This window comes from Oryzias melastigma, linkage group LG2 (genome assembly GCF_002922805.2).
Source record: "Oryzias melastigma strain HK-1 linkage group LG2, ASM292280v2, whole genome shotgun sequence".
Lineage (NCBI taxonomy): Eukaryota > Metazoa > Chordata > Actinopteri > Beloniformes > Adrianichthyidae > Oryzias > Oryzias melastigma.
This window is the reverse complement of record NC_050513.1, coordinates 13,559,713-13,584,914: the sequence shown is the minus strand read 5'-3', so window position 1 is coordinate 13,584,914 and position 25,202 is coordinate 13,559,713. Positions and strand designations below refer to the sequence as shown.

The following is a 25,202-nucleotide window of genomic DNA, read 5'->3' as shown; positions in this document are numbered from 1 at the left end:
GGGGGGGGGGGGGGGGCAACTATTTTTAATGTATGTTTCAATCACACAGTGCCACATTCATAATGTGAAATTTGTCCAAATTGAGCCAAGAAATCCAAACCTTGATCACACAAAAACAAAAAGACAATGAATGGTGAAAGTTTCAGTTTATGTGAACCAGTAAACAGATTCACAGATTCTGCAGATTTCACTATTTTTGCCATGTGTTTTTTTTTTGTGTGTCTGCAGTCTGTCAGGTTGTCTGATCACAGAAGAAGGCTGTGCTTCTCTGGCTTCAGCTCTGAACTCCAACCCCTCCCATCTGAGAGAGCTGGACCTGAGCTACAATCATCCAGGAGAGGCTGGAATTAAGCTGCTTTCTGCTGCACTGGAGGATCCACACTGGAGACTGGACACTCTCAGGTATGGAGAGACCTACTGTAGACATACATGTTTGATTGAGGAGGTAAACCTGCAGATCTCCTCTCTGTCTTTCCCTCAGCTATTTATTTATTTAACCTTTATTTTACCTAAAGGATCAATTGAGCACAAATTCTCATTTACAATCATGAGCTGGCAAGAAGGATCAGCAAATGTAAAACCAGAAAAAAAAAGAAAAGATTAAGAACGTTACACATTAAGCTACGACAAACACCCATTAATAAATAACGACAGTGACATTAAAACAGCCTATATAGACAATGAGTCAGGAGGAAGGAGTCAACAAGTACAGAAGTCAGCTAGGGTCTGTTGCAGCTTCTGCTAAAATAAATAGCGTGTACAGTATGTTTAAGAGAATTCTGTAAAAAGTATCAGTCATTTGCTGCAGCAAAATGAAAGAAGTTTTGACCAAAGACTGTGCAGACTTTGGGAATAGAAAATTTAATGATATTGTTGAACTTTAAATGGTAACCATTTTGAGAATGTTGCAGGAGGTTGGAGAGGTATTGCTGCACCTTCTCTGTTAGGGCTTTTGATAAGGTACCAGTGATTAAGCCATATGGTGTGGAGGGAGGACCAACATATCAGTTTATACAGTTCACAATAATGAGTGGAAAAAGGTGCGCCATTGACAAAATGGATTGCTGAGTGAAAGAGAATGAAAAGCCTTTTGAGAGCACACTTTGGAGCCATTTTATAGATAACATCACCATAATCAAACAAGGGAAGTATGGTCATCTTCACCAGAGAATTTTTGGCAGAGTATGTGAAGGAAGCCTCTTTACAGTTAAAGTACCTCAGTCTGGCTTTGACTTTAGCTTGCAGGTTACTGATGTGAGAAATGAAAGAATGTGTAGAGTCTAGCCAGAGACCAAGGTATTTGCAGGAGCTGACAAACTCCAGTTCAGAGCTGTTTGCACAGGTAATCTTGTAGGGACAGGTGACACCATTTCTCCAAATGAATATCATGCATTTAGACTGCTTCGGGTTGAGAAGGTCTTGGAAAGACTTCTCGACTGAGCCTGAGTTGGAGAGAGGAACGATGCAGAGTGAAGTGAAGGGTCAGATGAGTAAATAATGGTATCATCAGCGTAGAGATGTATCAGAGAAGCCCAAATAGCTTTTGCTACATCATTTCTGTAAAGAGAGAACAAGCTTGGGCTGAAGATGGAACCTTGGGGCTCACCCTGTGAAAGGATGAGAGGGTCTGACATATATTTTTCTGATTTAACTTATTTTGAAAAGGTCTTTGAAATACCGGGCAAACCATTTGATACAGCTTCTCAACAAGCCAATGTTAGAGAGCCTCCGCAAGAGAACTGAGTGGTTTACTGAGTCAAATACCTTGGTCAGATCTATAAATGCAGCAGTGTAGATCTGCTTACTGTTCAGGGAAGTAATGAGGTCATCAAATACGTTCAGGGTTTCTGTGATGCAACCATGCCCAGTTCTGAACCCTAACTGCAGATCTGACAGGATGTTGTCAGAGTCAATGAAGTGGATTTGCTGTTTAAGAACCAAAATCTCTAAGACTTTAGCGAGGTAGGGCATAATGGATATAGGCCTGTAGCAGTTGGGGTCAGAGTTGGAACCCCCTTTGAAAAGGGGTAGTATAACGGCAATTTTCCAGTCATAAGGAAAAACAAACTGTTGAATAGACAAATTAAATAAATGTGTAATTGGGCAGCAATAATGTGAGCAGCTAGTTCCAAAAACATAAATGTAAAATTTGAAAGTCCATAATTCAAACGGCTATGCAGTTCTTGTGGGAGTAAGGACAAACCTTCCTTGCCAAATTGTGGTTCATGCTGTAGCAGATGTAAGTCAGACTGAAGCTAACGGGCCAAAAGCTAGCAGGATGCCTGGAGTAGACTTCAGCAACAGATAATCCCAAATTGTTTGTAGATTTAAAAGTCTTTAGAACCAGCCAGTAGATTCATTCTTAAAAAAGGTAACTATGTTAAAAGGCAGTTCTTCTTGGGAAAAATATTTAGTGAGGAAACACTCTCTTGGAGTTTATATAAAATAGGTAAGCCAGTCAACACTGCAAGCAAACAAACACAACTCTGTCAGTTATTACAGATTCTCTGATTTGGTGTAAGTGGTCTTGTATTTCTTATTTCAAAAGTTTATATATGTCTCTTCCCTTATTTTTTTTTTTCAAATGCTGCAATGAGGAACACAAAAAGATGCTTCATTCACAGACTTTGTCATCACAGAAAAGACATCAGAAATGTTAAGAAGTTGACACAGTCTAAAAATCTTTGATGGATTATTATGATCATCAGATTACCAACTCTGGGCCTTTATTGACTCCCTAAACATAGTTATGGTACAGTAGTGTGACTTCCAGGCTGTCTCAGCACAAACAGAGCTACAGCTTCCCCCCATGAACAAATGCTTTGTTTGTCCTGCTGGTTCTTAAACAGAGATGACATGAAAAGAGGCTTCAAACTGCTGGAATGAAAAAGAATGAGAATTATGTGATGTCCTTGTTTGCATTCTGAAAAACGGTGTGCTGCTCTGAATCCCCTCCACCTCTTTTCAGGGCAGAGCCAGCTGGAGTCCAATGGTTGACTCCAGGTCTGATGAAGTGTAAGTGTGATTTTCAATTGATTCTCAGCAACAAAGCAGCTCAAATATATTCAAACTGTCTTATCACGTATTCATGAGTCTTCATCAAAGTGTCTATCAATGAACAGATGATGGCTCGATAACTGCATCTGGATTGTGTTTGTTTCTCCATCAGATTCCTGTCGCCTCACAATCGACACAAACACAGTGAACAGAAACCTCAAACTGTCTGACAACAACAGGAAGGTGACCTTTGAGGAGGAGCTTCAGTCATATCCTGATCATCCAGACCAATTCACTGTGTGTCATCAGCTGCTGTGCAGAGATGGTCTGACTGGTCGCTGTTACTGGGAGGTTGAGTGGACAAAGTTTGTTTATATATCAGTGAGTTACAGAGGAATCAGAAGGAAAGGAGACAGTCATGACTGTATGTTTGGATGGAACAGTCAGTCCTGGAGTCTGATCTGCTCCGATGATCATGGTTACTCCGTCTGTCACGATAACAGAGAAACATACATATCCTCTTCCTCTTCTTCCTCTTCTTCAGAGTTGCAGTGTATGTGGACTGTCCTGCTGGAATTCTGTCCTTCTTCAAAGTGTCCTCTGACTCACTGATCCACCTCCACACCTTCAACACCACATTCACCGAACCTCTTTACCCTGGATTTGGGTTCAGATTCTTGTCTGGTTCCTCAGTGGTTCTGGGTTAAGATCAGAGTTAAAGGTTGAGAAACTCTCTGTTGAACAGGTAGTTTGTCAGTTCATGTCCGTCTCTTCACTCACAAACTGGTTTTTAGATTCGTATATTCAATTAGTTTCTTCCTGTAACTCTTCTCATGGATTTCTCATAAACTTCTTTCTTTTTTAGTTCCTTTTAGATGGAAACTGCTGTTTTTCTGAAATCAAAATTGGGTTCTTTTCTCTGATTCCAGTCAAAGCTTCAGCAAATGTCTGTGTTACGTTTCTCTGAAGCTCAAATGTTGTGTAATGCTTGCATTTTTACTTGTTGATTTCTACTACATACTCTTTAATTTCAATTAAAGCTAACTTTTTGTCCATTAAGTTTTTGCTTTGTATTAGACATGAAACGTTGAAATTTGGGTCTTGGAAGGTTGTATGAAGATGTTGAAAGAAAAGACAGTTGTGGACAGAATTTGAAGGTCTGTCTTCCTGTTAAGTTTGTAATGTTTGATTTAATTAAATTTACTATAGTTCAGTTCATCTATCAATTTAGTTTGGTCAATAGTTTTTGTTTGATTTGTTCATTTGTGACATTTACATTTGGTGAAGTATGTGACTTCTTTAGCTGTTATAATTGGGAGCATTTTGTCATAATTGAGCAGGGAGTGTGTCAACCCTAAAGTAGATCTTGGTTGGTTGGAATCGGTTGGAGGTGGTATAGGTGACAGTGTGGGAGCGGAGCCTGCTGCTGTTGTTGCTGATACAACTTACCCCAATCGGGCGGAGGCAGGTGTGGAAGCTCCTGCTGCCGTAGAAGGGTAAAGGGGCTGACCCAACTACATTGTTCCAGACCAGGGTTGCCATGAGGGACATGACGCTACTTTTTCTCAATCCTCACAAAAATTCATTTTGCTGATTCAGTTTTCGAGAATCAGGAAGATTCGTAATTTGGCAGTTTTAGTGCATTGTGGCCTCTTTGGCCTTATCAAAATTCATGTGTGGAGTTCTCAACTCCAAATTTCCACTAAGTGCTCTAAACCTGTTGTTCAAAACATGAAAATTTTACTAGGATGGTAACATTTTCAGTGCATTTGTGGATCTGGTACCTGAAGCATGCCCGGGTTTTTTTTTTTACAATGTGAAAATCTGTTTACAAAACCTGTGTTGAATTCTGTTTAGCTCAGTACAGTGACTTGTTGGAGTAACTAGCTTTTGGTTTTTTGGTATGGCTGGCTCCATTTTTGTGGCTAGCATTCGTTAATTTTTGTGGCTAAGTTTAGTTCTTTTTGTGGGTAGCACTCGTGGGAACGGCTGTACCATTCAGTATTTTGTGTGGCTAGCATTCGATATATTGTTTGCCTAGCAGTCCTGTATTTTGTGTGCCTGGCTCTCTGTGTAAACACCCTCTTGGGTAAAAACTTTAGGGGAAGAAGTTTTATTTTAAGTAGGGGAGTGTTACGGCTGTGGCCGTATTTGGTTTTGTTCTTTTTGGTTCTGGGTATTTTTCTGTCAGAGTGGGACTCCTGTGTGTTTTTGGATCTTTGTTTGTGTGTCTGTCTTTTCATTTCTTTCAGGTGTGGTGCTGGATGTGTGGCTCCCATTGGCCAAAGCTGAAGGAGGGAGCATTCAAAAGCACTGTGTGGACCTCCAACCCAGGAGAAGGGAGCTGGGCTGCAACCTGTTTCCACTGCAGCTCGGTGCTCTTCTCCTCCTGTTTTAGTTTTTGTGCACTTTGTAGTTGCTTTGTAGGTTTTGTTTGGTCCTACTCTCTGTTGTTTAGTATTTAGTTTAAGTGAAGCTGTACGGATGAACTGCCATTTTCTTAAGTCAATCTTTTCTCTCGTTTATGTTAGTCCAGGGAGGTTAGTGTTTGTCATTATTTTCCCTTTGTATTGTAGGTAAGCTCCCTGGGTTGAGTTAGTTGGGGTTTTGTTTGTTATTTTGGCCTTAGTTCACCCTGAAGCCTTTTTGCTTCATATTTAGTTATTGATTGTTGTTTATTCTTGTAAATAAATGTTATTGTATTTTTATGGAGCCATTCTGTTGGTGTTTTTGTTACACATTTGTTTTTATAATTTACTTTTATGCTATGCCCCAATTCCCTAGACAAAATGGGGCGTAACACTATGACATAACACTGTTCTCACCGATTTTCACATTCACTTTATTTTGCACATTAAAAGATTACAAAATACTGAAAACTACAAAGACCAGGTAAACATTTCAAAACTCTACTAGAAAACATGAATTGCAAGACAAAAACATTAGTCTGTTTCTTCATCAACCTCTTCTTTACTGTATATTTGGGAATATCATTTCAACAGAAAATGTTACCTGCTAACATGACTCAAAAAAATATTCAGTCACTAGTTTTTGCTAAAATAAAAGAAATGTCCAGTTACCAAATAACGTGTAAGAATTACAGATGTATACATTTTTAATATTGTCAAGGATACACGTAGACTTAGACAGGATACACTTTGTCTCAAAACTGCAAACACAATGGTCAACTAAACATCTACATGCAAAATAAAAAAAAAAAATCAAACAATAGTGGAATGTTGCTTTTACATTGTTGTTGCAACATTTGTTTGAAAAACAAAATTCCTTAAAAATGCCAGCAAAAAAGTAATGACACCTTAAAAGTGATTATAGCCATTCAAGAGTGTATTCAGACTGGGAAAATGATTTGTTCCAGACCAAATCTGCCTTATTTGCTAGGGATTGAGTCCTGAACCTTGTGTTTGTCTGTATTTAGACTGCAGTCAAGCAGACTATCTGGACCAAAGCTTGTAAACAAAACCACTTGACTAAAGATCTCTTCAGTCATTGGCCAGCAGTTACGGGTTCAGTTAAACACAAAAAGAGAAAGATGGAGGTGCTACACTTTGCAAATCCTTGCCAGGATTGTTCAAACTTTTTATTTCGCTGAACAATTTTGAATGTATATAAGAATGCTAGGTTCAAGATTGGTTACTGCTACTTTGGTACAGCGGATGCACGCTGCAAGGTGGTTACTAGGGACTCTATGGGGCACGGTGACAAGTGTTTATGATAAAAAAAAAGTTGGAAAAACAGTGTAAGAATGGTAAATGGCGTATACTTGTATAGCGCTTTCTACCATCCTTCGAGGGCCCAAAGCGCTTCACAGTGACAGACCCATTCACCCATTCACACACACATTCACACACTGGTGGTGGCTCAGAAGAAGCAATATGTATCAAATTAAAATTCGTTTAATGAGTCTGCATTCATCTGACCACATTTTAATGAGTTGTTGTTGACTCACTGCTCCACGTTTGGCCACTAATAACCAACTACAGTGGCCATTTTGGTTCAGTTGTTCTGGTCCCAGCACAAGATGCGTACAGACAAAGGAATTTCAGAGTGAACCAAAGTTCAGTCCAAGTGGAAATAAATTGAGAGTACCACAAAAGATAGATCAGAGAGCGGTTCCTAGTCCTAGACCATTCAGACTGAAACTTTGCTACAGATAATCGGGGGAAATGAACTCTGGTTCACTTTAAGTTAAGTGGACCAAATGTTTCCAGTCAGAATACACCCCAAGAGCTAAAGATTTAACTGCTTTAATTTAAAACAACACATTTACAGTTACATCTACGAATTGAGAACAGTCAAAAAATAATATTTTCATGAAAAAGTTCAACATTTTTGGTCAATCAATTAAAAAAAACGAAAACTCATTTGTATAAAATCATTGCACAGCTTGAAATTTATTAATGCTTTGTCTCTCAAGTTTGGATGGTTTTTGTGTATAGCTGAAGGAAAACAAAGAAGTAGTGTCTCAGAAAATTTGAATATCTTATCAGAACAATCAACAAAATAATGTTTTCAGCACACATGAGAGTTCAGAAAGCTGTTCATTTCTATGTATTTAATACTCACTAGTGTCTCCTTATAATTGAATTATGCATCAAAGTGCGTGGCATATTTTTCAAATAATCAAATTTTCTGAGATACAGAAATCTGTTTTTTTAACCTGAAAAATACAACCGTTAAAAAAGTAAAAGTGCTAAAAATGTATAAGTATATAATAATTAAGAAAAAAATATATAGATATTATTAGTATGCCCCCCCACACACTTTGTTAAGTAAACCCTAATTGCCTTTTAGTGCTTTAAGCTTTCTTGTGTTTCTAAGTTTAAGAATTTGAGACTGAATACTTTACATTTTTTTAACAAGAGAAAGTCCTCTCTCCTGCGTGAGTTCTCATGTGTCTTTTGAGACTAGAAATTTGACTAAAACTTGTATCACATTGTTTGCACGAATAGGGCTTTTCTCCTGTGTGAGTTCTGATGTGTGTTTTGAGATGAGTTACAAGACTAAAACTTTTGTCACACTCTTTACAAGTAAAAGGCTTTTCTCCTGTATGAGTTCTCATATGTCTGTTGAGATGAGATTTTTCACAGAAACATCTGTCACATTCTTTACAGCAAAAGGGCTTTTCTCCTGTGTGAGTTCTCTTGTGTCTTTTCAGATCAGATAATCGACTATAACTTTTATCACATTCTTTACAAGAAAAAGGCTTTTCTCCTGTATGAGTTCTCATGTGTGCTTTGAGATTATATATTTCGCTAAAACTGGTATCACATACTTTACAAGAGAAGGGCTTTTCTCCTGTATGGGTTCTCATGTGTCTTTTGAGGCCAAATATTTGACCAAAACTTTTATCACATTCTTTGCATGAAAAGGGCTTCTCTCCTGTGTGAGTTCTCATGTGTGTTTTGAGATGAGATAAAAGACTAAAACGTGTATCACATTCTTTACAAGAAAAGGGCCTCTCTCCTGTGTGAGTTCTCATGTGAACTCTGAACTGAGACCACCAACTGAAACGCTTACCACATTCTTTACAGTCATAGGGTTTGTCCTTAGACTCAGTTCTCCTGTAGACATACAGATTACTAACAATGCCAGACTTTATATAGGAAATTCTCTTTTTGTTCAGAATTTGGTTGTGTTGCTTAACCAAAATTGCTGTATTGGAATTTTCTCTAATATCAGAGTCACATCGACTTCCTGACAAGTAAGAGCTGTCCATATTTTGGCTATTACTTTTGTTGCTTCTCTTCCTCTGATACATGTGCTGTTGGTCTGTCTCTCCATCTGTTGAGTCTTCATAATGGCTTCCATCTTCATCCAGACTATAAGTTACATCAAAGCTCTGCAGATTGTTTAGATCTACAACACTGTCCTCATTTTCCTCATAAGAAGGAATTTCCATCAAGGTATCAGTCTCCTGCTTCAATTCAAGCTGCTCTTCATCATGACCGATACCAAGCCTTTCTTGCTCCTCTTTAGTCTGTGGAGGATCTGGTTCCCACCATTCCTCCTCAGTCTGTTGAGGTTCCCGTTCCTCCTGTTCCTCTTTAATTTGTGAATGTTCTGGTTCCCACCATTCTTCTTCAATCTGTGCAGGTTCTGGTTCATCCCATTCCTCTTCATTCTCTGGAGTTTCTGGTTCCATCCATTCCTCTTCAATCTGTGGGGGTTCTAGTTCATCCTGTTCCTCTTTAATCTGTGGAGGTTCAGATTCTTCCTGTGCCATTCTAGAGTTCTTCTGCTGGTTGCAGAGATCTGCCTTTTCACTTGCATAATGCTGGGGGAGAACTGCAGGGACACAAACACAAGAAGGAGCCTTATTATACTTTTAAAATACTTATAAGTTTGTTATGCACCTATAACAGTCTAAACCACATCAGTAAGAAGACCTACAGTTCAAATTTTTTATCAAAAAACTGTAATTCTCTAGGTTCATTTCAAGTTAAGAGGTAATATTGATATTGGTCTTTCAGTCAGGTGGGAGGAATACCTAATTAACCATTTTACATTGGAGCTTTAGCTTGAATGATGACATTCTTTGTATTTTACCATAACCCATCAACTTGGACAAAATTAACAAAAGGAGCAGATTCCCAAAGCATCCCTGCCCCGATATGCAACACTGTTCAACAGTGAAGTGCATATTCAATCCATGTCCATCAGCTGATTCTGTCAAAAGAATCAGCAAATTTATGCTGATAGGGTGAACGGTCAAAGATTCATGGTATGTCAAAAAATGCTTATGGATTGGTACTTAGGTGGCGATCTGATTTGATTCACAAATCAACAGGGTTTTTCCTGTCTTAAAATAGGGTGGTGGTGTTTCATTGCAGCCTCAGATTCGTGTACCTTAACTTTCGCCCCCCGAGCAAAAGTATTTACTATTTTAGCATGTATATTGACTAGGGCTGGGAATCACTGGGTACCTCACGATACGATACGATACGCGATACATGGCTCACGATATCGATAATATCGCGATACTGCGATAATTGGTAAAAATCCTCTCTAATAACTACCATTATATAGAACATGTTTTTGGGGGGAAATATATCCCCATTTATCTTTTTTTTACCTTAAACACAATCATACTAAACAATTTTTCTTATTTTGTGCAACAAATTATAGACACTTTAGTGCAAAATTGCTGAAATCAGTAATACTATGTCTTTGACAAACATTGATTACAACTGAATTGGAATTATCTGTCAGATTCAATGTTAACAATAGTAAACATGATCAGCAGTGACACTACTTAGTGCAGAATTGTTGTAAACAGAACAAATATTAAATAAGTCAAGTAGTGACAGCTATCTACCTCCAAAAGAACGTCACACCAAAGGATGATGAATATAATGTTTTACAGCCTCTCTCAAAATTGACCTAATTTTTTGTGCACTTTTCTCTCACTTGAAAAGGGCTGAGCATCCAAAAATAAAGGCTGATTTACTCAGACTGTTACTTGAGATTATTTTTCCAATTTTTATCATTTTTCCATTTGGTCAGTCAGCAGTCAATAGGTAAAATCCTTAAAACACACATAATAATGGCAATAAATATAATTTTAAGTGCTTCAATTAATTAGCATTCTCCCTAATTTTACAGTGAATTCATGTACTTTAGTTTAATTACATTTAAATTTAAGTTCATACATCAAATCCTGCTTTTTTATTTAAGAATTACTTTAAAATTAACATTAGCAACAAATAATTACATTGTTTGAAAACGTCACATTATAAATTTATCAAAGTTACACCGTACAGCAGCAGGTTAAACATTGAAGTGCATGAAAGCGAAAATTCCGACGCTCCTTGAAGCGTACACAGACAACTGCGTAGCACGCGCTCAGTTCCCACAGCAAACAGAAAGTAAGTGATCGCTGACATTCTAGCGCTCAGACAAAGTCACTTCTTACCGGGTGGATCTCCTACAGATGGATGATAAATGCTGACAGGTAGGCATGCTTCACACACGTGCTACAGAGCCTGTATCTCACCGGTGCTTCTCCCAAATGAGCGCGTGCGTCGCTATTAAAAGTCCGACGCAGCGTGCGCCCATAGTTCCGGCGCGTGACTCAGACGCTCAGCGCTACAGCCTCTTTAAATGAAAATATAATATCGATACTTGGTGAGAACCCATCGAGAATCGATCGCAGGACTAAATATCGCGATATATCGCAATATCGATATTTTGGCACACCCCTAATATTGACATATATAATAAAGGACAAATTAGAATTATTTAATTTCATGCTTCTTTATTTTCTTCTAAGTGCTTCTAAATAACACCTCAGATCCATGGGCATTTACTGAACATGAGATTGTGCAACAAGCATCTACTCATTACTACTCAGCAACATATTTGCACAGCAAACAGCCTGTAGCAGAATATTTGATGTTTCATCTTATAAAATCTTTTCAGACACTCTTGGTAGTCAAACATCTCTTGGTTAGGACCATCAATTGCAACTTTACAATAGACATACAGTTTAATGTGACTACACTCCACCTGTCAGGCTTTTCCTCTTCAATTATATTTAAAAAAAGTTGGTTTTTTTATGATTTTTCCATACCTGTAAAACTAATACATTTGACTAACAACCTAAGTAGAAATAAAGATTTATCTAGTTACTTAGCTAGATGTACACGGTCATAGTAGAAACTACTCACTAGGGAATCATTCCAACATTTGATTCGACAAACGGTCATCTTGTATTTACCTACATTTTTTCCTTTTTTTCAAGCAAAAAGGGAGCATTTAGGTGACATTGCTGCAGTGCGGCGCGCATGCAACGCAGCTTGTCCATTTACAGTTTGATCAGATGCACGTGAGAAGCGCGTTCAGCGGTATATAAAATAAATAACCATCCTAACAAGTGAACATCTGGATCTTTTTCTTTTTGAAAATACAACACGATCCATTGAAGTTTGTCATGGCACTCGCGCTCATCCTCAAAGGAGACGTCTGCATCTATTTCAGGCTGCAAGCTGGAAAAGTGCGGCGAAGAATTAACTTTGGTGATTTTATGGAGGAGCTGTACCATTCCGTATGATACGCAACTTATAAATTATAAGCTACAGTCAAAACAGTGAAAAAAAAAGAAAAACAAATGTTAAACAAACAAAAAAGTCCAAAGCACATAACCTCAGAGTGAAATCTATTTCTACAGAGTAAATCCTCATCTAAAAATGTCGACAGCATGCTCCTCTTGTTGTTTCAAACTGCTGCATCGGTACATTCCATTGAGGAAAACAACAGTAGGACAATGATTACATTGTTGAATTGTAAAGTAGGTGTTAAAAGGTCTTCACTGACCCATTGATGAAGTCTGCTCCCATTGGCTACCCGTCATCTGTCAATCAAACCCCCCGCACGTCCGACGTCAGACCCACAAACGCTTATTGAACCATCTGATTGGTCAATTTATAACTCTAATAACTTGTGATAATAGAAAAAAATCTTTAAAAAAAAATTAGGATTAGAAAGAAGAAGTTAATCAGAAACCAGCAGAGGAAGAATGATTATTCTGACATCTAAAATGACTGAGAAATAACTGTCTGTTTCTCAATGTAAGTCCATGGGACTTTGGCCTTTTTGCAATCCAGTGGTACTTCCTATATGGAACACGGAAGTAGGGGGGCTTGCTCTGTCCAGTTCTTTCTTATACGGTCAATGCTTGAAATGCTTGATTTTAATGCGCTGATTTGGACACAGTGCCACTCACCCTTAGTGGTGGATGTGTGTAACTGTAGTTACAAATGACTGAAAAATAGCGGCTTTGGAACACTTGATCATGTGTTCGATTGAAGGGCAGGATCTGGTGGGGCTTGTAAATTTGGTGGTGGTGGCAACCACCAAATTTTCTGTGCAGGAAAAACCCTAAATGAAGCTCAACAATTCACAAATCCAACCATGATTCTCACCATTTAATCTAAATACATTTGCATGGTTGCTATGTGTATATAATTAGAATTATATGCAGAACTGGGCGATATGAACAAAAAATCAAATCTCTGATTTGGTTTGATGTATCTGATTTCATTCTCCAAGTTTGAAGCCAAAACCTCAGTGGCCAAAATGTAATTTTTATCTCAACAACCAAGTTGTCCAGCAGATTGAAAAAAGAAATCTAGCCCCCAAATTATTAAACATTATTGGAGACAAATACAGAAAGTTGTGTCAGGAAGGACATCAGACGTTAAATATTTTCTAAATGAAATATGCAAATCAGATCTATGACATCCATATCAGATCAGTCTAAGCTAGAGGTGTAACAGATCACAGATCACAGTTTGGATCATTTTTTGGATCAGTAAAAAGTGAAAAAAAGAAAGAAAGAAAAACAAGAAGTTACAAGCCTAAAATGACTTTTTTTTTATCTTTAAAACATATTTAATAAAACATATAAAGTACTTCAAATCATAAAATGTACACTGACAAATCCTTGAACTTTGAACATAAACAAAAATATAAAAACATGTAGTTTCTGATTACATTTACATGTCTGGAGACCACATCTGCAAAAACTGAGAGAAAAGGATGTATAATATGCAACCCCCTACCAACCCCCATGTCAAAAATAAATATTAAATTAAACTTTCATTATATTTATTGTAGTATTGATTTTCAACACATGTGGGAACATTTAAATATTGTTAAAAGTACAATTATTATTATCCGTAGTACATGTACAGGTGAGACACTGCCATGCCTGCTTTTCCAAGTGATTTTTGATCCTTTTGGCTTGCCATACCGCCTTCCCCTGACAGCACTTCTCTGTAACGGAGCAGCGGCTGTGGGTTGCAAATGCCCCTCACTGGGAGATCTGAACCCAGACACGGACTAGTGATCTGTACGGACCACAGATTATTCATTGTCCGTGATCCGTTATTTTTGTAAGTTTAACAACTGAATTCCTGAGGCTCCACCTGCCACTGCGTGTGGCTGTAGCCAATTTCATGATGTCATCCCAGAGCCGCAGCAGCGTGTCTACATTTCTTCCATGAAAAATAAACATCCAATTATTTTTAAAGATGGAAGACAAGACATAATTGAAAGATATACGGTATTCTGCATCTAAAATGAAAGTTTTTTGATCAGTGCTGGCTAAGTGGCTGTCTCACTCAGTGATGTCAGATTGTGAGGACCCACTTGTTTCCGTGGGTATGGGAGGGGGTGCTGTTAAGAGTGCAGGTTTTAGAGGATTACTCAGAAATGCGTGAACTGCTCAAAATACCACTTTGGGGTTCTTTATAGTGAGTATTAAACAGAATAATACACATAAAAGCTTAAAAATATGTTTTTTCATGGTATGGCCCCTGTAACCCTTCCACTCTCCTAGGCTTGTTTACATTATCAGTGGGGTCATCTGGATCCCACAAGACAGTGCGCTGAACGTTTTTTTTTTTCAATGATTGTCGATCTTTACTGGTGTCCAATGACATACATGAAATCTTGCCCACCTTGTCCACGTTTGTCATGGAAGGGCTAACACCTCAATGTAAGGATAGGGTGATCTGGACCCCATAAGAGAGCACGAGGGTTAAAGCTTTTTAAAAAAGTAAATTTGGATTTTTATCTTCATGATTTTTTCCTTTTTTTGTTTTTTTTTCTTGTTGTTGTTTTTTTTTTTTACAATTTATTTACTGATCCGAAAAATGATCTGAACTGTGACCCTTAAACCATGACATGATCCGATCAGTGAGTTTTGTGATTCATACACCCCTAGTTTGAAGTGTTTTGCATTCAGAGATGCTTTTCTGCATACTTTGATTGTAACGAGTAGTTATTTGACCATTCTCTATAAACCTAAGAGATTGCTATGTGTCAAAACCCAAGTAGATCAGCAGCTTGTTAGACATTCAGATCAGCCCTTATGTGCTGTCTTTTAATGAGAATTGAGCTTTTAAACCTGTGATGTTAGTATTTTGGTTTACTGATAATGGAAATTGACAGTAAAACTCATCAAGATTCGTAATGATCCAGTCACACATAGTGTCCTACGGAGAGAAAATAGATGCACTCCAATTTGTGGGTGCATAATTCTTGATTTGCGTGTGTGTAATTTAGGATTTGTGCATAACTTTGGATTTGTGTGTGTGTATTCTTGATTTGTAACTCATAATACGTTTTGTGCATAAGTAAAAAAAAAAAAATACAAAATAAAAAAAAATACAAAACACAATTTACACGTGCATAAATTAAAATTACAACAGCTTAAAACTAATTACACACAAAAATCTTTAAAAATACGCACAAATCACCTCTTATACATAGGGGTGTGCCAAAATATCGATATTGCGATATATCGCGATACTTAGTCTTACGATCGATTCTCGATGGGTTCTGACCAAGTATCGATATTATGTTAATTTAAAGTAATTCTTAAATGAAAAATGTAGGATTTGATGTTTGAACTTAAATAAAAATGTATTTAAAATAAAGTACATGAATTCACTGTAAAATTAGGGAGGTTGCCTATTAGTTGAAGCACTTAAAATTATATTTATTGCCATTATTATGTGTGTTTTAAGGTTTTTACCTATTGACTGCTGCCTGACCAAATGGAAAAATGATAAAAATTGGAAAAATAATCTCAAGTAACAGTCTGAGTAAACCAGCCTTCAATTTTTAATGCTCAGCCCTTTTCAAGTGAGGGAAAAGTGCACAAAAAATTAGGTCAATTTTGAGAGAGGCTGTAAAACATTATATTAATCATCCTTTGGTGTGACGTTCGTTTGCAGGTAGATAGCTGTCGCCACTTGACTTATTTAATTTTTGTTCTGTTGTTTACAACAATTCTGCACTAAGTAGTGTCACTGCTGATCATGTTTACTATTGTTAACATTAAATTTGACAGATAATTCCAATTCAGTTGTTGTCAATGCTCGTCAAAGACATAGTATTAAAGATTTCAGCAATGTTGCACAAAAGTGTCTATAATTTGTTGCACAAAATAAGAAAAGTTGTTTATTATGATTGTGTTAAAGCTAAAAAAGATAAATGGGAATATATTTTCCCCAAAAATATGTGTTCTTCTATATAATGCTGGTTATTAGAGAGAATTTTTACCAATTATCGCAGTATCGCGATGTTATCGATATTGTGAGCCATGTATCGCGTATCGTATCGTGAGGTACCCAGTGATTCCCAGCTCTACTTACACACACAACACCTAATTTACACACTTATTCCGTCATAAGATCACACGTCTCACTGATTCATCCGTGAGTGATGCGTTCAAGTACTACTAGAATACTGGGTCATTAGAGTTTTCTTATCAGCCGTTTTAAACTTACATTGTGAATAATATCTGGTGAAACTTGACATTTCCCCACCTTCTTAAACAGATATTTCCAATAATTAATATAAAAAAGTCTAAATAAACGTTTTTAGAAACACTTTTCACTTTGAAAATAAAAGTGAGTACTCCAGAGATTGACACCCCTGATATACAGTGACCGGTCTCTCTATTTCATCCCTTCTGACCGCCGAAGGCGGAGCATCAAGCATTGTATGATCCTTCGTGGGGATGCGAAGTTCGATCATTTATTGACAACAATCACTTGTGACCTCCCGGTGACCCATGTAGGGCTATAAAGTCACGTGGGACCGGGAGCGCTGTCACAAACACTTCTCGCGAGAACTGAAGGAACATGAGGGACCGGGAACCTTAGGGGTCATTCGGGATCTATAGAGCAGAAGTTACATACCTGAAATGTGACTCAGGCTCGCATTGAACTCTTCGTTTCTACTTAGGGGTTTTTCAGATATTTTCTATTTCGGGTAGTAGGGAGGAGCAACAAAGAGGCGAAGATAAATCGAAGCATGAAAGAAGCTAACGGCTGCAGAGCGAAAGTTTACTGCTTCAAGATGGCGGTACGGAATACTCAGACACAAACAGTCATCGCTCCAGGTTCATTCGGACCAGAATTAATGTTCTGGAAAATGAAGGCGTTGTCACCTTTGTGGAAGTGAACATACCTATAGCGTTCAGCTGAAGCTGTGGTTTCCAGCAGATATCCAGCAGTCTGCGCTGACGACAGAGCTCCTGCTCGTACTGGACGATGGTTCCTTCACAGTGTCTGAAGATTTCTTCAGCAGCAGCAGCTAGTCGCTCGCTGATAAACTCTCTCAGAGACTGAAGTGAAGACATGGTTCCTGTAGCTGCAGAAGATCTTCAGCTCAAACTCACACAAACACCGCCGTCCTCTGAACAGCAGCAGCTCCGATCATCTGCTAGTCTCTCAATCACAGCCACGTTGTCTTTACGTTCAACACGTATTCACTCATTTACGACACTTTGGAAAATGCTGAGAGTTCCGACACGAACCGCGCATTGTCATATCTGTCCAAAAACCTCACAAACGTCCGAACAAAACACCACCATCCGAAGAGCACAAGCTAACACTGATAGCACTCTAGCGTCTCGTGGTGTTTACTTCCGGGTTACGACATTGACGTAAAAGACCTGCTAAATTTTTAAAATCACAGAACAAGTGACGCTACAAATCTGCAACTATTTTAGTCAGGAAATATTAATTTTAACTAAAAAGTCAAAAAACAAAGTTACAGTTTTGCATTAATGCTTCAAATATGATGTACTCGTGTTCAGTGCAAAACGTCTTTATTAAAACATTCTCAAATTAAATAACTGTGTATGACTGTAAAAAACAAAACAAAACATTGTTTACATCTTGAGCCTAAATAGACACTGAAGCATTTTTTTTCTTTTTAAACATTATATCATAACTAGTGTACCTAAAATACACTCAACAAAAATATAAATGCAACACTTTTGTTTTTGCTCTCATTTTTCATGAGATGGACTTAAAGATCTAAAATTCTTTCCAGATACACAATATTACAATTTCTCTCAAACATTATCTACATTTACATGGCCCCAGCTAATCGGAATAAACGCTTGATCAGAACCGAAATTGATCATGTAGACACGCCATTCGGAATACTCTGGCCCTATCAGACTCTTTCGGATACAAATTTCTGTCCGATCAAGACAGGTGGGTTATACTGATTGCTGATCCGATCAAGCTGGATGTAAACACACATTCCGATCGTGTGTAATTACTGCGCTAGATTTTAAGTCGTGCATAGAGGGTATGGGAGTCTTAGGAGCATGAACAGAAACGATCAGCTGCTCTCCGCGAGCAAACTCTTTTCTTTGAGTAGAAAAGCCGGACTCAGCTTTCATGTGTGAGCGCAGGGTCCTTTGGTACGGTGTGAGCTTCGGACCGCAGTCCGTCCGGCTGATCTGCACGAGATCTGCCGGATTCAGGAGAACCATGTCTCCCGAGAGAACTGTCTCTCCGAGCGGCTTCAGGACCGTATGAGCAGGCCTAGGCGGCTTTTGAATGCGGAAATGCCGCTCAGCGCACCAAACAGTCCTGAGAAACCGTATAAAATCACATAAATTCATATTTCCAATCACATCCAAACAGAATAAAGGCTGATCTAATTCCCACATATTTACGTAATATGTATATGTCATTTAAAATTAATAGGATTAGACATTTTTTTGAAAATCCAAAACCCCCTGGGGTTTATTTTGAACAATTAATGTACAGTTTAATGTTCTTTGTTTTTTCCTGTATGTCACCTGTTTTCAATCAAAATAAAAGGAAGGCGCTTTGAACCCGCCCTTTTCTCGCGATACTTCATGATTTGATTTGACGTTGGGCGACAGAAACTAACCAGCATGCACCGCGCTGCAGGCGATCTGTGCAGTGTTGCCAGATTGGGCGGGTTCCCGCCTAATTGGGGGGTTTGGTTCTAAATTTGCGTGCGAAGTTGGCTTTGGGCGGGTAGGCATATTTTGGGCGGGTTTTATTTTACTCATCATAAAAAGTAGCGGACTAAGTTAGGCTGGTTTGCGATGGGAGTTCCACGAATGTTCTATGTTCTGAGGCTCAGTGAACGCACCAGGAGGAGACACTTCATACAGTCTATGGAGCCTCTGAACGTCACATAAAACAAGCTCAGAAGTCATTTGATTTGTTTTGGCGAAGCGTTTTCATCAGTCTGCTTCTCGTTTGCACCAAATACTTTCTCATGCGCAAATAAATAAAGTACTATTTTTTCGGGTTAAATTGCCATATTATGACATCACCATTCTAGCTTCAGATGCATTGGTTTTAATCCCAGCTGATCACGTGTTCGCTCCACCTGCATCTGAGAGCTCATTAAAGGTAATTGGGTCCAGGTGAGACCGCGGGTCAGTGGTTCTGGATGCAGTTCTGCGGTGGACTTCAGGTCAGTGGTTCCTCTTTCTGCTCGGTTTGATTTTGAAGTTCTGCCTTTCAAACCTGAACTTTAGACTCAGGTGTGAAGTTTTCTGGGAGCTGCTCCTCACCTGTCAGAGCTTTAGAGGTTCCTGGATGGAGAACAGGAGAGTTTAGAACCTGAAAGGCCTCAGGCTTTTTCTGAGGGTAGAAAACATTTTTACTTTTTATCTCAAATGTTTTTTTTTTCTAATTCAATTATAGTAAAACATACAGTTTCAAAATTCCTACATCATGAGAACATCACTAAAATGATTTTTTGTATGTTCTTTAGGTTGACAGATTTATCAGTTGGTTAAAAAGATTCCCTGTAGAAAAATAAGAAATTTATTCTAAATGAAACTGTACAGTTAACAGGATAAAATGATCCACTAAATATATTTTTGTTTTACTTAGAAGTTGATGGACAAACATACTTAAATATACAAACTTAACAAAAAAAATTCACCTGTGAGTTTTTAAAAATAGTATTTTTGTTATGTTATAATTTACAGGCCAACTCAATCGTATTTTGATTGTTTTTCAGTGTTCCTAGTGGTCTTTTAATTATGATTATGTTCTTTAAGTGAAAAAGTTTTATTTTTTTATGGTTTCTGCAGACTGGCAATAGTTCATTAGAAATTCACCTCAGAATTGTGGGTGGGACCAGTGATCTAGTGAAACCCCAGAATCTGCTTAAAGTGAACAATAAATGGATTGCAAATTTGAGAGAAAAAAAAGAAAATTTGAAGAAAAATATTGAGAATTTGAAGTCTCTTTTTTTTATAATTTAAAGGATTTTTTTTTTAAATTTGGAGATTTCTTTTTGAAATTTTTAAGAAAAAAAGAATTTCAAAATGATTTGTTAAAATTTGATTTTTTATTTTTATTTTTTTTTATTTTATTTATTTATTTTTTTTTTTGAAAAAGGAAAAAAAAAATTGAAAAAAGAGAAATTGAAAATTTGGGGGGAAAACTGAAAGAAGTTTTAAACAAAAAAAATACATGTTGAAAACCTAAAGGAATTACTGAAAATGTGAGAAAATAAAATTGAATATTTGAAAAAAAAAACTAATTTTGAAACCTGGGGAAAAAAAACTGTTACCAATTCAAGTTTATTTGTACTTTCATCTTTCCTTTTCATTGAGCTTGTGGCATTACCCAGTGTATTTCAGTCACAAATGTGTCTTTAAGCCGTTTCTGATTCACGATTTGAAAAAAGAAATGCAGTTTTTTAAAGCTTATTTTCTTTAATAAATACTGAAAACACAACGTTCACAAGAGTGGACTAAAAAAAAAAAAAAAATCAGTCAATTTTAAACTCAAAAATACATTTTATTTGCATTGTTGTGAATCAGGAGCAGATAAATATAAACCATTTGAAAATAGTTTATAAATGAGATGCAGAATATTCAACCAGTGAACTACAAACTTCCTGCTCTGCTCCATTCTGATTCAACCACTTATAGACAAATAGATCCAGGAGCGTCTTTGTTTTCCTCATCTGACCTGGATTCTGGATCTAAACTATGGCTGCCTAACTCCAATCTTGCTCTGCATTTTTGTTTCACTTCTAATGTTGGGTTAGGTGTGTGAGGGGCTGTATGCTAAAGGGAGAGAGCATAAAGGGATGATGGGAAATCTGCACAGGCGTATTCCACACAAACGGCACCGCCCACAACTTGGAGGCAATTTGCTCATTAACTCCAGCCGCTCTGCAGAAACTGTCATAGAAACCCTCACAGGTTTTTGGTTTTGGCTAAAACAGATGTAATCTTAAATTAAAAGACCACTGGGAACCCTTTCAAAATAAAAGAAGTTTGGGGTGAGAATTTAAACTGTGTTTAAAAACGAACTCTTACAGGGTGTGAAGTGGAAATGAAGCTGTAAAACGGAGCCTGAATTCCCAGAATTCCTTGCTGTCCAGGAAAAGTGGACCTCAGACTAAAACAAAGAGGTAACTATTTCAGCACTACGTTCAGAGATGGTCGACCATGAAGGCTTTGGAGTGTAGCTCTAGTCCTGACAGATGAGTTTAGAGCAGGAAACTTTTTGACTTGAGGCCCAAAAATAAAATTTGACGGAAGGGCCAGATGCGTATTTAGAGTATTTTCTTTATAAGAGAAAGAAATAAAATAAATCTGGTTGAAAACATGCTTTAATTCTGCTTAGAACTAATATAAAACACAGGTTTACTTCAAAACTGATTTTAGTTTAGTGTTAATTGCACCAATGATTTGTTTTTCAGGGAAAACCATAAACTTGCGTTCATGTTATGGGGTGTTGGAACGTTTGGAAAAAGAACTGTCGCACTCGGAAAACACACACACATTAAAAAAAAGATGATTCTTCCAACACCACATAAATTCAAAACAACTTTCTGCACTTAAAGTTCAATTTATTGATAGTGTCCCGTCTTTGAGGAAACTCAACAATTATAAGGGAAAATAAATGAAAGAATTATTATGAAATAATTTAACGGGCCTCATTTGGCCCCTGGAGAGGTTCTTGCAGCTAAAAGCCTCATAAGACGTTTCTACCATCACCAACGGTTCTTAGATTATAAATGTTTTCAGCTACAATCCTTAAAGACAGGAATCTTTGAAAATCTCATTTCTGTTTGCAGTTTATTCCTAATGATTCAACTTCTAAAGAACTTTTTTTTTTTTTCCCCCCCCTCAGGACGATCTTCAACCAGTAAGTGTTGGGTTTATTGGTTTGGCCGCCGCGCCGATCTTTTCCTCTTTCTCTAAGCTTGCATTGAAGGTGACTTTATTTCTATTTATTTCTTACTTGGTGCAGCAGTGATAAATCTGCTCTTTTCTTGGTCACAGTGAGGACTGAACTTATTGTTTGAAGGCCTTTTCAGCTGAAATGTCATTCATAACTTTTCCCCCTGCAGGTCTTCAGCTTTGTTCTTTTTTGACCTCCTTTCTAGGAGGTTTAGCTCCTAAATAAAACCTGAATAAAATAAAACATTCCAGGATTTTCCTCGTGTGTACTTCTTGTGTGTTCTTCATTTTCGTGCTGCTCTTCAAAGGTATGTGAGACACTTTCTTTCTAATGCACTCAGCACATTTCATTGAGCGTTTCATCATTGGAGCCCCTTAAAGGTATGTGTGGTCAATTCTTTCCTTCTGGGGCGCCGTGTCGCCGCCGTACGACCTCATGGCCGCCGTGCCATGACTTTACCTGTTGTGGCCGCCGTGCCTTTTGTTACTTCCTGTTGTATGTTTTGACTTTGTTAGATTTGTGCATAAAATGGATTTGTCTAGTTTTCTCTGAATCTGTTAGAATAAGTTCAGCCTCATCTGTGAAAGTCACCTTCAATGCTTTCTGTTAGGCAGCAGTCAGGCTTTAGCTTTAGTTCATATGGAAGCTTTGAGGTGTGGAAGGATTAGATCTTCAGGAACCATCATGAGGTTCTGAGGCTGGTGGGCGTCTGCTCACAGGATCAGCAGAGGTTGTGGTTGTTGGGCTGGAGCTGAATCAGTGAAGGAGTTATTGGTTTGGAGGTTTCAGAACTCCTCTTTCCTTTTCTGCTTCTTCTTGTATTTGGATTGGTTTGCAACTTTTTTTTTCCAGGTGGTGCGACGACAGGTAAGACCCATTTTTATTTCTTTATTGCATACGTGCGCTGGGCCTTCCCGCTGTGGTTGAGCCTTTTTGCTTTGCTGGTCCGGTTGGGATTCTTTAAAATGGAGTTTGTTGTGATGAGATTTGGTTTTGGTTCCTAGTCTTGTTTGGTTGGTTTGAAGGTTTGGTTCTGTTGGTGTGGTCGTGAAAACCCAGCCCACAACCAGGGAGCTGTAGGTCAGGGAGGACCGCACGATCGTCTCACATCCACCTGTCGGTGATGCATGTCGGGTTCTTTCTGTCACAGAACACTTTGTTTTGGAGCTTCTTCTTCTCTGGTTTGTCTTTATTGGTCCACTCATGTTCTGTCCATTTACATTTGATCTCTACTTTTCTCTTTTTTTTTTTCCTCTCCCCAGAACCTGACTTTAAGTTTACTTTATGTAGCGCCTTCAAATGACCTCGGCCAAACAAGGCGTTGTAGATTAAAAGTTCAAATAAAATAAAAACCCCAAAAAATTAAACATTTACAATTAAAAGTATAAATAAGACATAAAAATCATAAAAACTAATTCTTCCATTTTCTTGTCGTCTTTCTGGATTTTCTTATCCTTTCATTTTTCCCTGGAGCTTTCTTACTTTAGTCCAGTTATCTTGTCTGCTTATTCTCTCTGAATCTTTTTTTCTTCCATTCCTTTTCTAACCTCGTCTATAATAAATGCATCTTTTCCTTCCTAACTTCATTAGACAAAACTTTACCACTAAACTTTAAATTGTATAAACTTAAATATTTTTTAAGGAAGTGGCAGAAAAAGAAATATACTGCAATATATTAAACAAGAAGAAAAAAAACTTTTTTTTTTTTTTAGTTAATGCTCCAGAAAATGTCGTCTTCTCCCTAAATGCTTTGATCTGGTTCAGGTTTCTTAAATGTTGTGAAGGGAGGATTTACTTTAATTCTGAAATTCAATTTAATAGTTTAAGGAGCTGTGATGCTTTATTTTAGGAATAAGTTAATAAACTAAATATTTCCTCGAGCTGCAGCTTAAAGAGAATTTCCCATTTCACTTGAAACTGAAAACCAGGATGTGCAGCTTCTGTCTTCAAGACTCGATGATCTGGGATGGATTTTCCGTGTCTGACAGGTGAACACTGAACTCTAATGGATGCTGAGGATTTCCTCTAGAACGCTCAAACTTGAAGCGTTGGATTTCAACAGGATGCTCTGAGTGGCAGAGACTCGTGAGTCACTGGAGACGAAAGCAAAGATTGCAGGACATTGAATGTAGAAGATGTGGAGATGAGCTCTACTTCAGAGCGTTGCTTCATGGGAAAATGTGGAAACGCAAATCTTGGAAAGCTGCAAATTTTAAGTAAAATCTTTGAAGGTCATTAGAGAACTGATTAAGAATAGATTTGGACCATCGACTGTATATGACTGGACTCTCTGGATTCCAAACAGGAAGTACCTACTGGCTCCAGAAGCCAAAATCCTGTGGAGTTCTATAGAGAAGCTTTTACTGAACCTCAAACGTTAAATTCTCCTGAGCTGCTTTCAGTGGACTTGGAATAAGCTTAGTCATGATTGGTGACAGTAGTTGTCATAGAAACATGACTTGGACCACAGCAGTCAACTTACTCCAAATGTCTGTGCTTGTGTAACAGAAAATGGCGACTGATTTGGCTGGAACCGGCAGCAAGGCATTTCTTTTATGGGTTATGTCCATCTTTTTACGGTCTATGATCTGGACACAACCGTAATCTCTCAATATGGAACTGGATAAATGGACCGTACCATTAAATCAATGAAAACATCGGAGCAAAGGATGGAAATCTGACTGAAAAACTGGACATTGGATCATGAAAGTACAGCCACATGTGCAAATAAATGACACATTAATTTACAATGGAGGGCCGATGGCTACAGTCAAAGGAAAAGTTCAAAACTGGTGTTTTTGTTCCTGCAGGACGTGATTTACTGAGAATAAGTTTGAATCTTTGACATTTGGGCAGCATTGCAGGTCATGTAAAGCCTGTTTATAGACATATTCACTACCTCCTGGCATTAAAGTAAAATAATTTTGTGTGCAACAATCCTAAAATGATGCCAAACTCAAGATATGTTTAAAGATTATTCACCAAACTGGATTCATTGAAAGGATTTTGACGAACGACTCCTGGGGAAAAATGGTACAAGGACTCAACTTCTGACACTTCTACTCGTATCTGACAATGAAACTGCAGCGGTATGTTGAAGATGTTGACATAGCCTATCAAGCTTTTATAACATCGGTAACAAAACTTTACGAAAAATATTGTCCTCTTGTAAGGAAA

At 37.8% G+C, this 25,202-nt stretch overlaps 2 protein-coding genes and 1 pseudogene across 2 annotated transcripts in view; 2 read left to right on the top strand and 1 right to left on the bottom strand.

The window, feature by feature from the left end:
- Positions 1 to 5,709, top strand: part of LOC112139896 — an 11,021-nt pseudogene extending 5,312 nt beyond the window's left edge.
- The window catches only part of LOC112139907 (NLR family CARD domain-containing protein 3-like), a 385,294-nt gene that overhangs the window by 328,121 nt on the left and 31,971 nt on the right, over positions 1 to 25,202 (top strand). The window lies entirely within an intron of this gene.
- Positions 5,819 to 17,053, bottom strand: LOC112139900 (gastrula zinc finger protein XlCGF57.1). Its single transcript, XM_024262749.2, has 2 exons — positions 16,999 to 17,053; positions 5,819 to 9,303 (listed from the first exon to the last, which is right to left on the bottom strand). Exon 2 carries the CDS (start codon positions 9,239 to 9,241, stop codon positions 7,871 to 7,873), a length of 1,371 nt encoding a protein of 456 aa, XP_024118517.1. The 5' UTR covers positions 9,242 to 9,303; positions 16,999 to 17,053; the 3' UTR covers positions 5,819 to 7,870.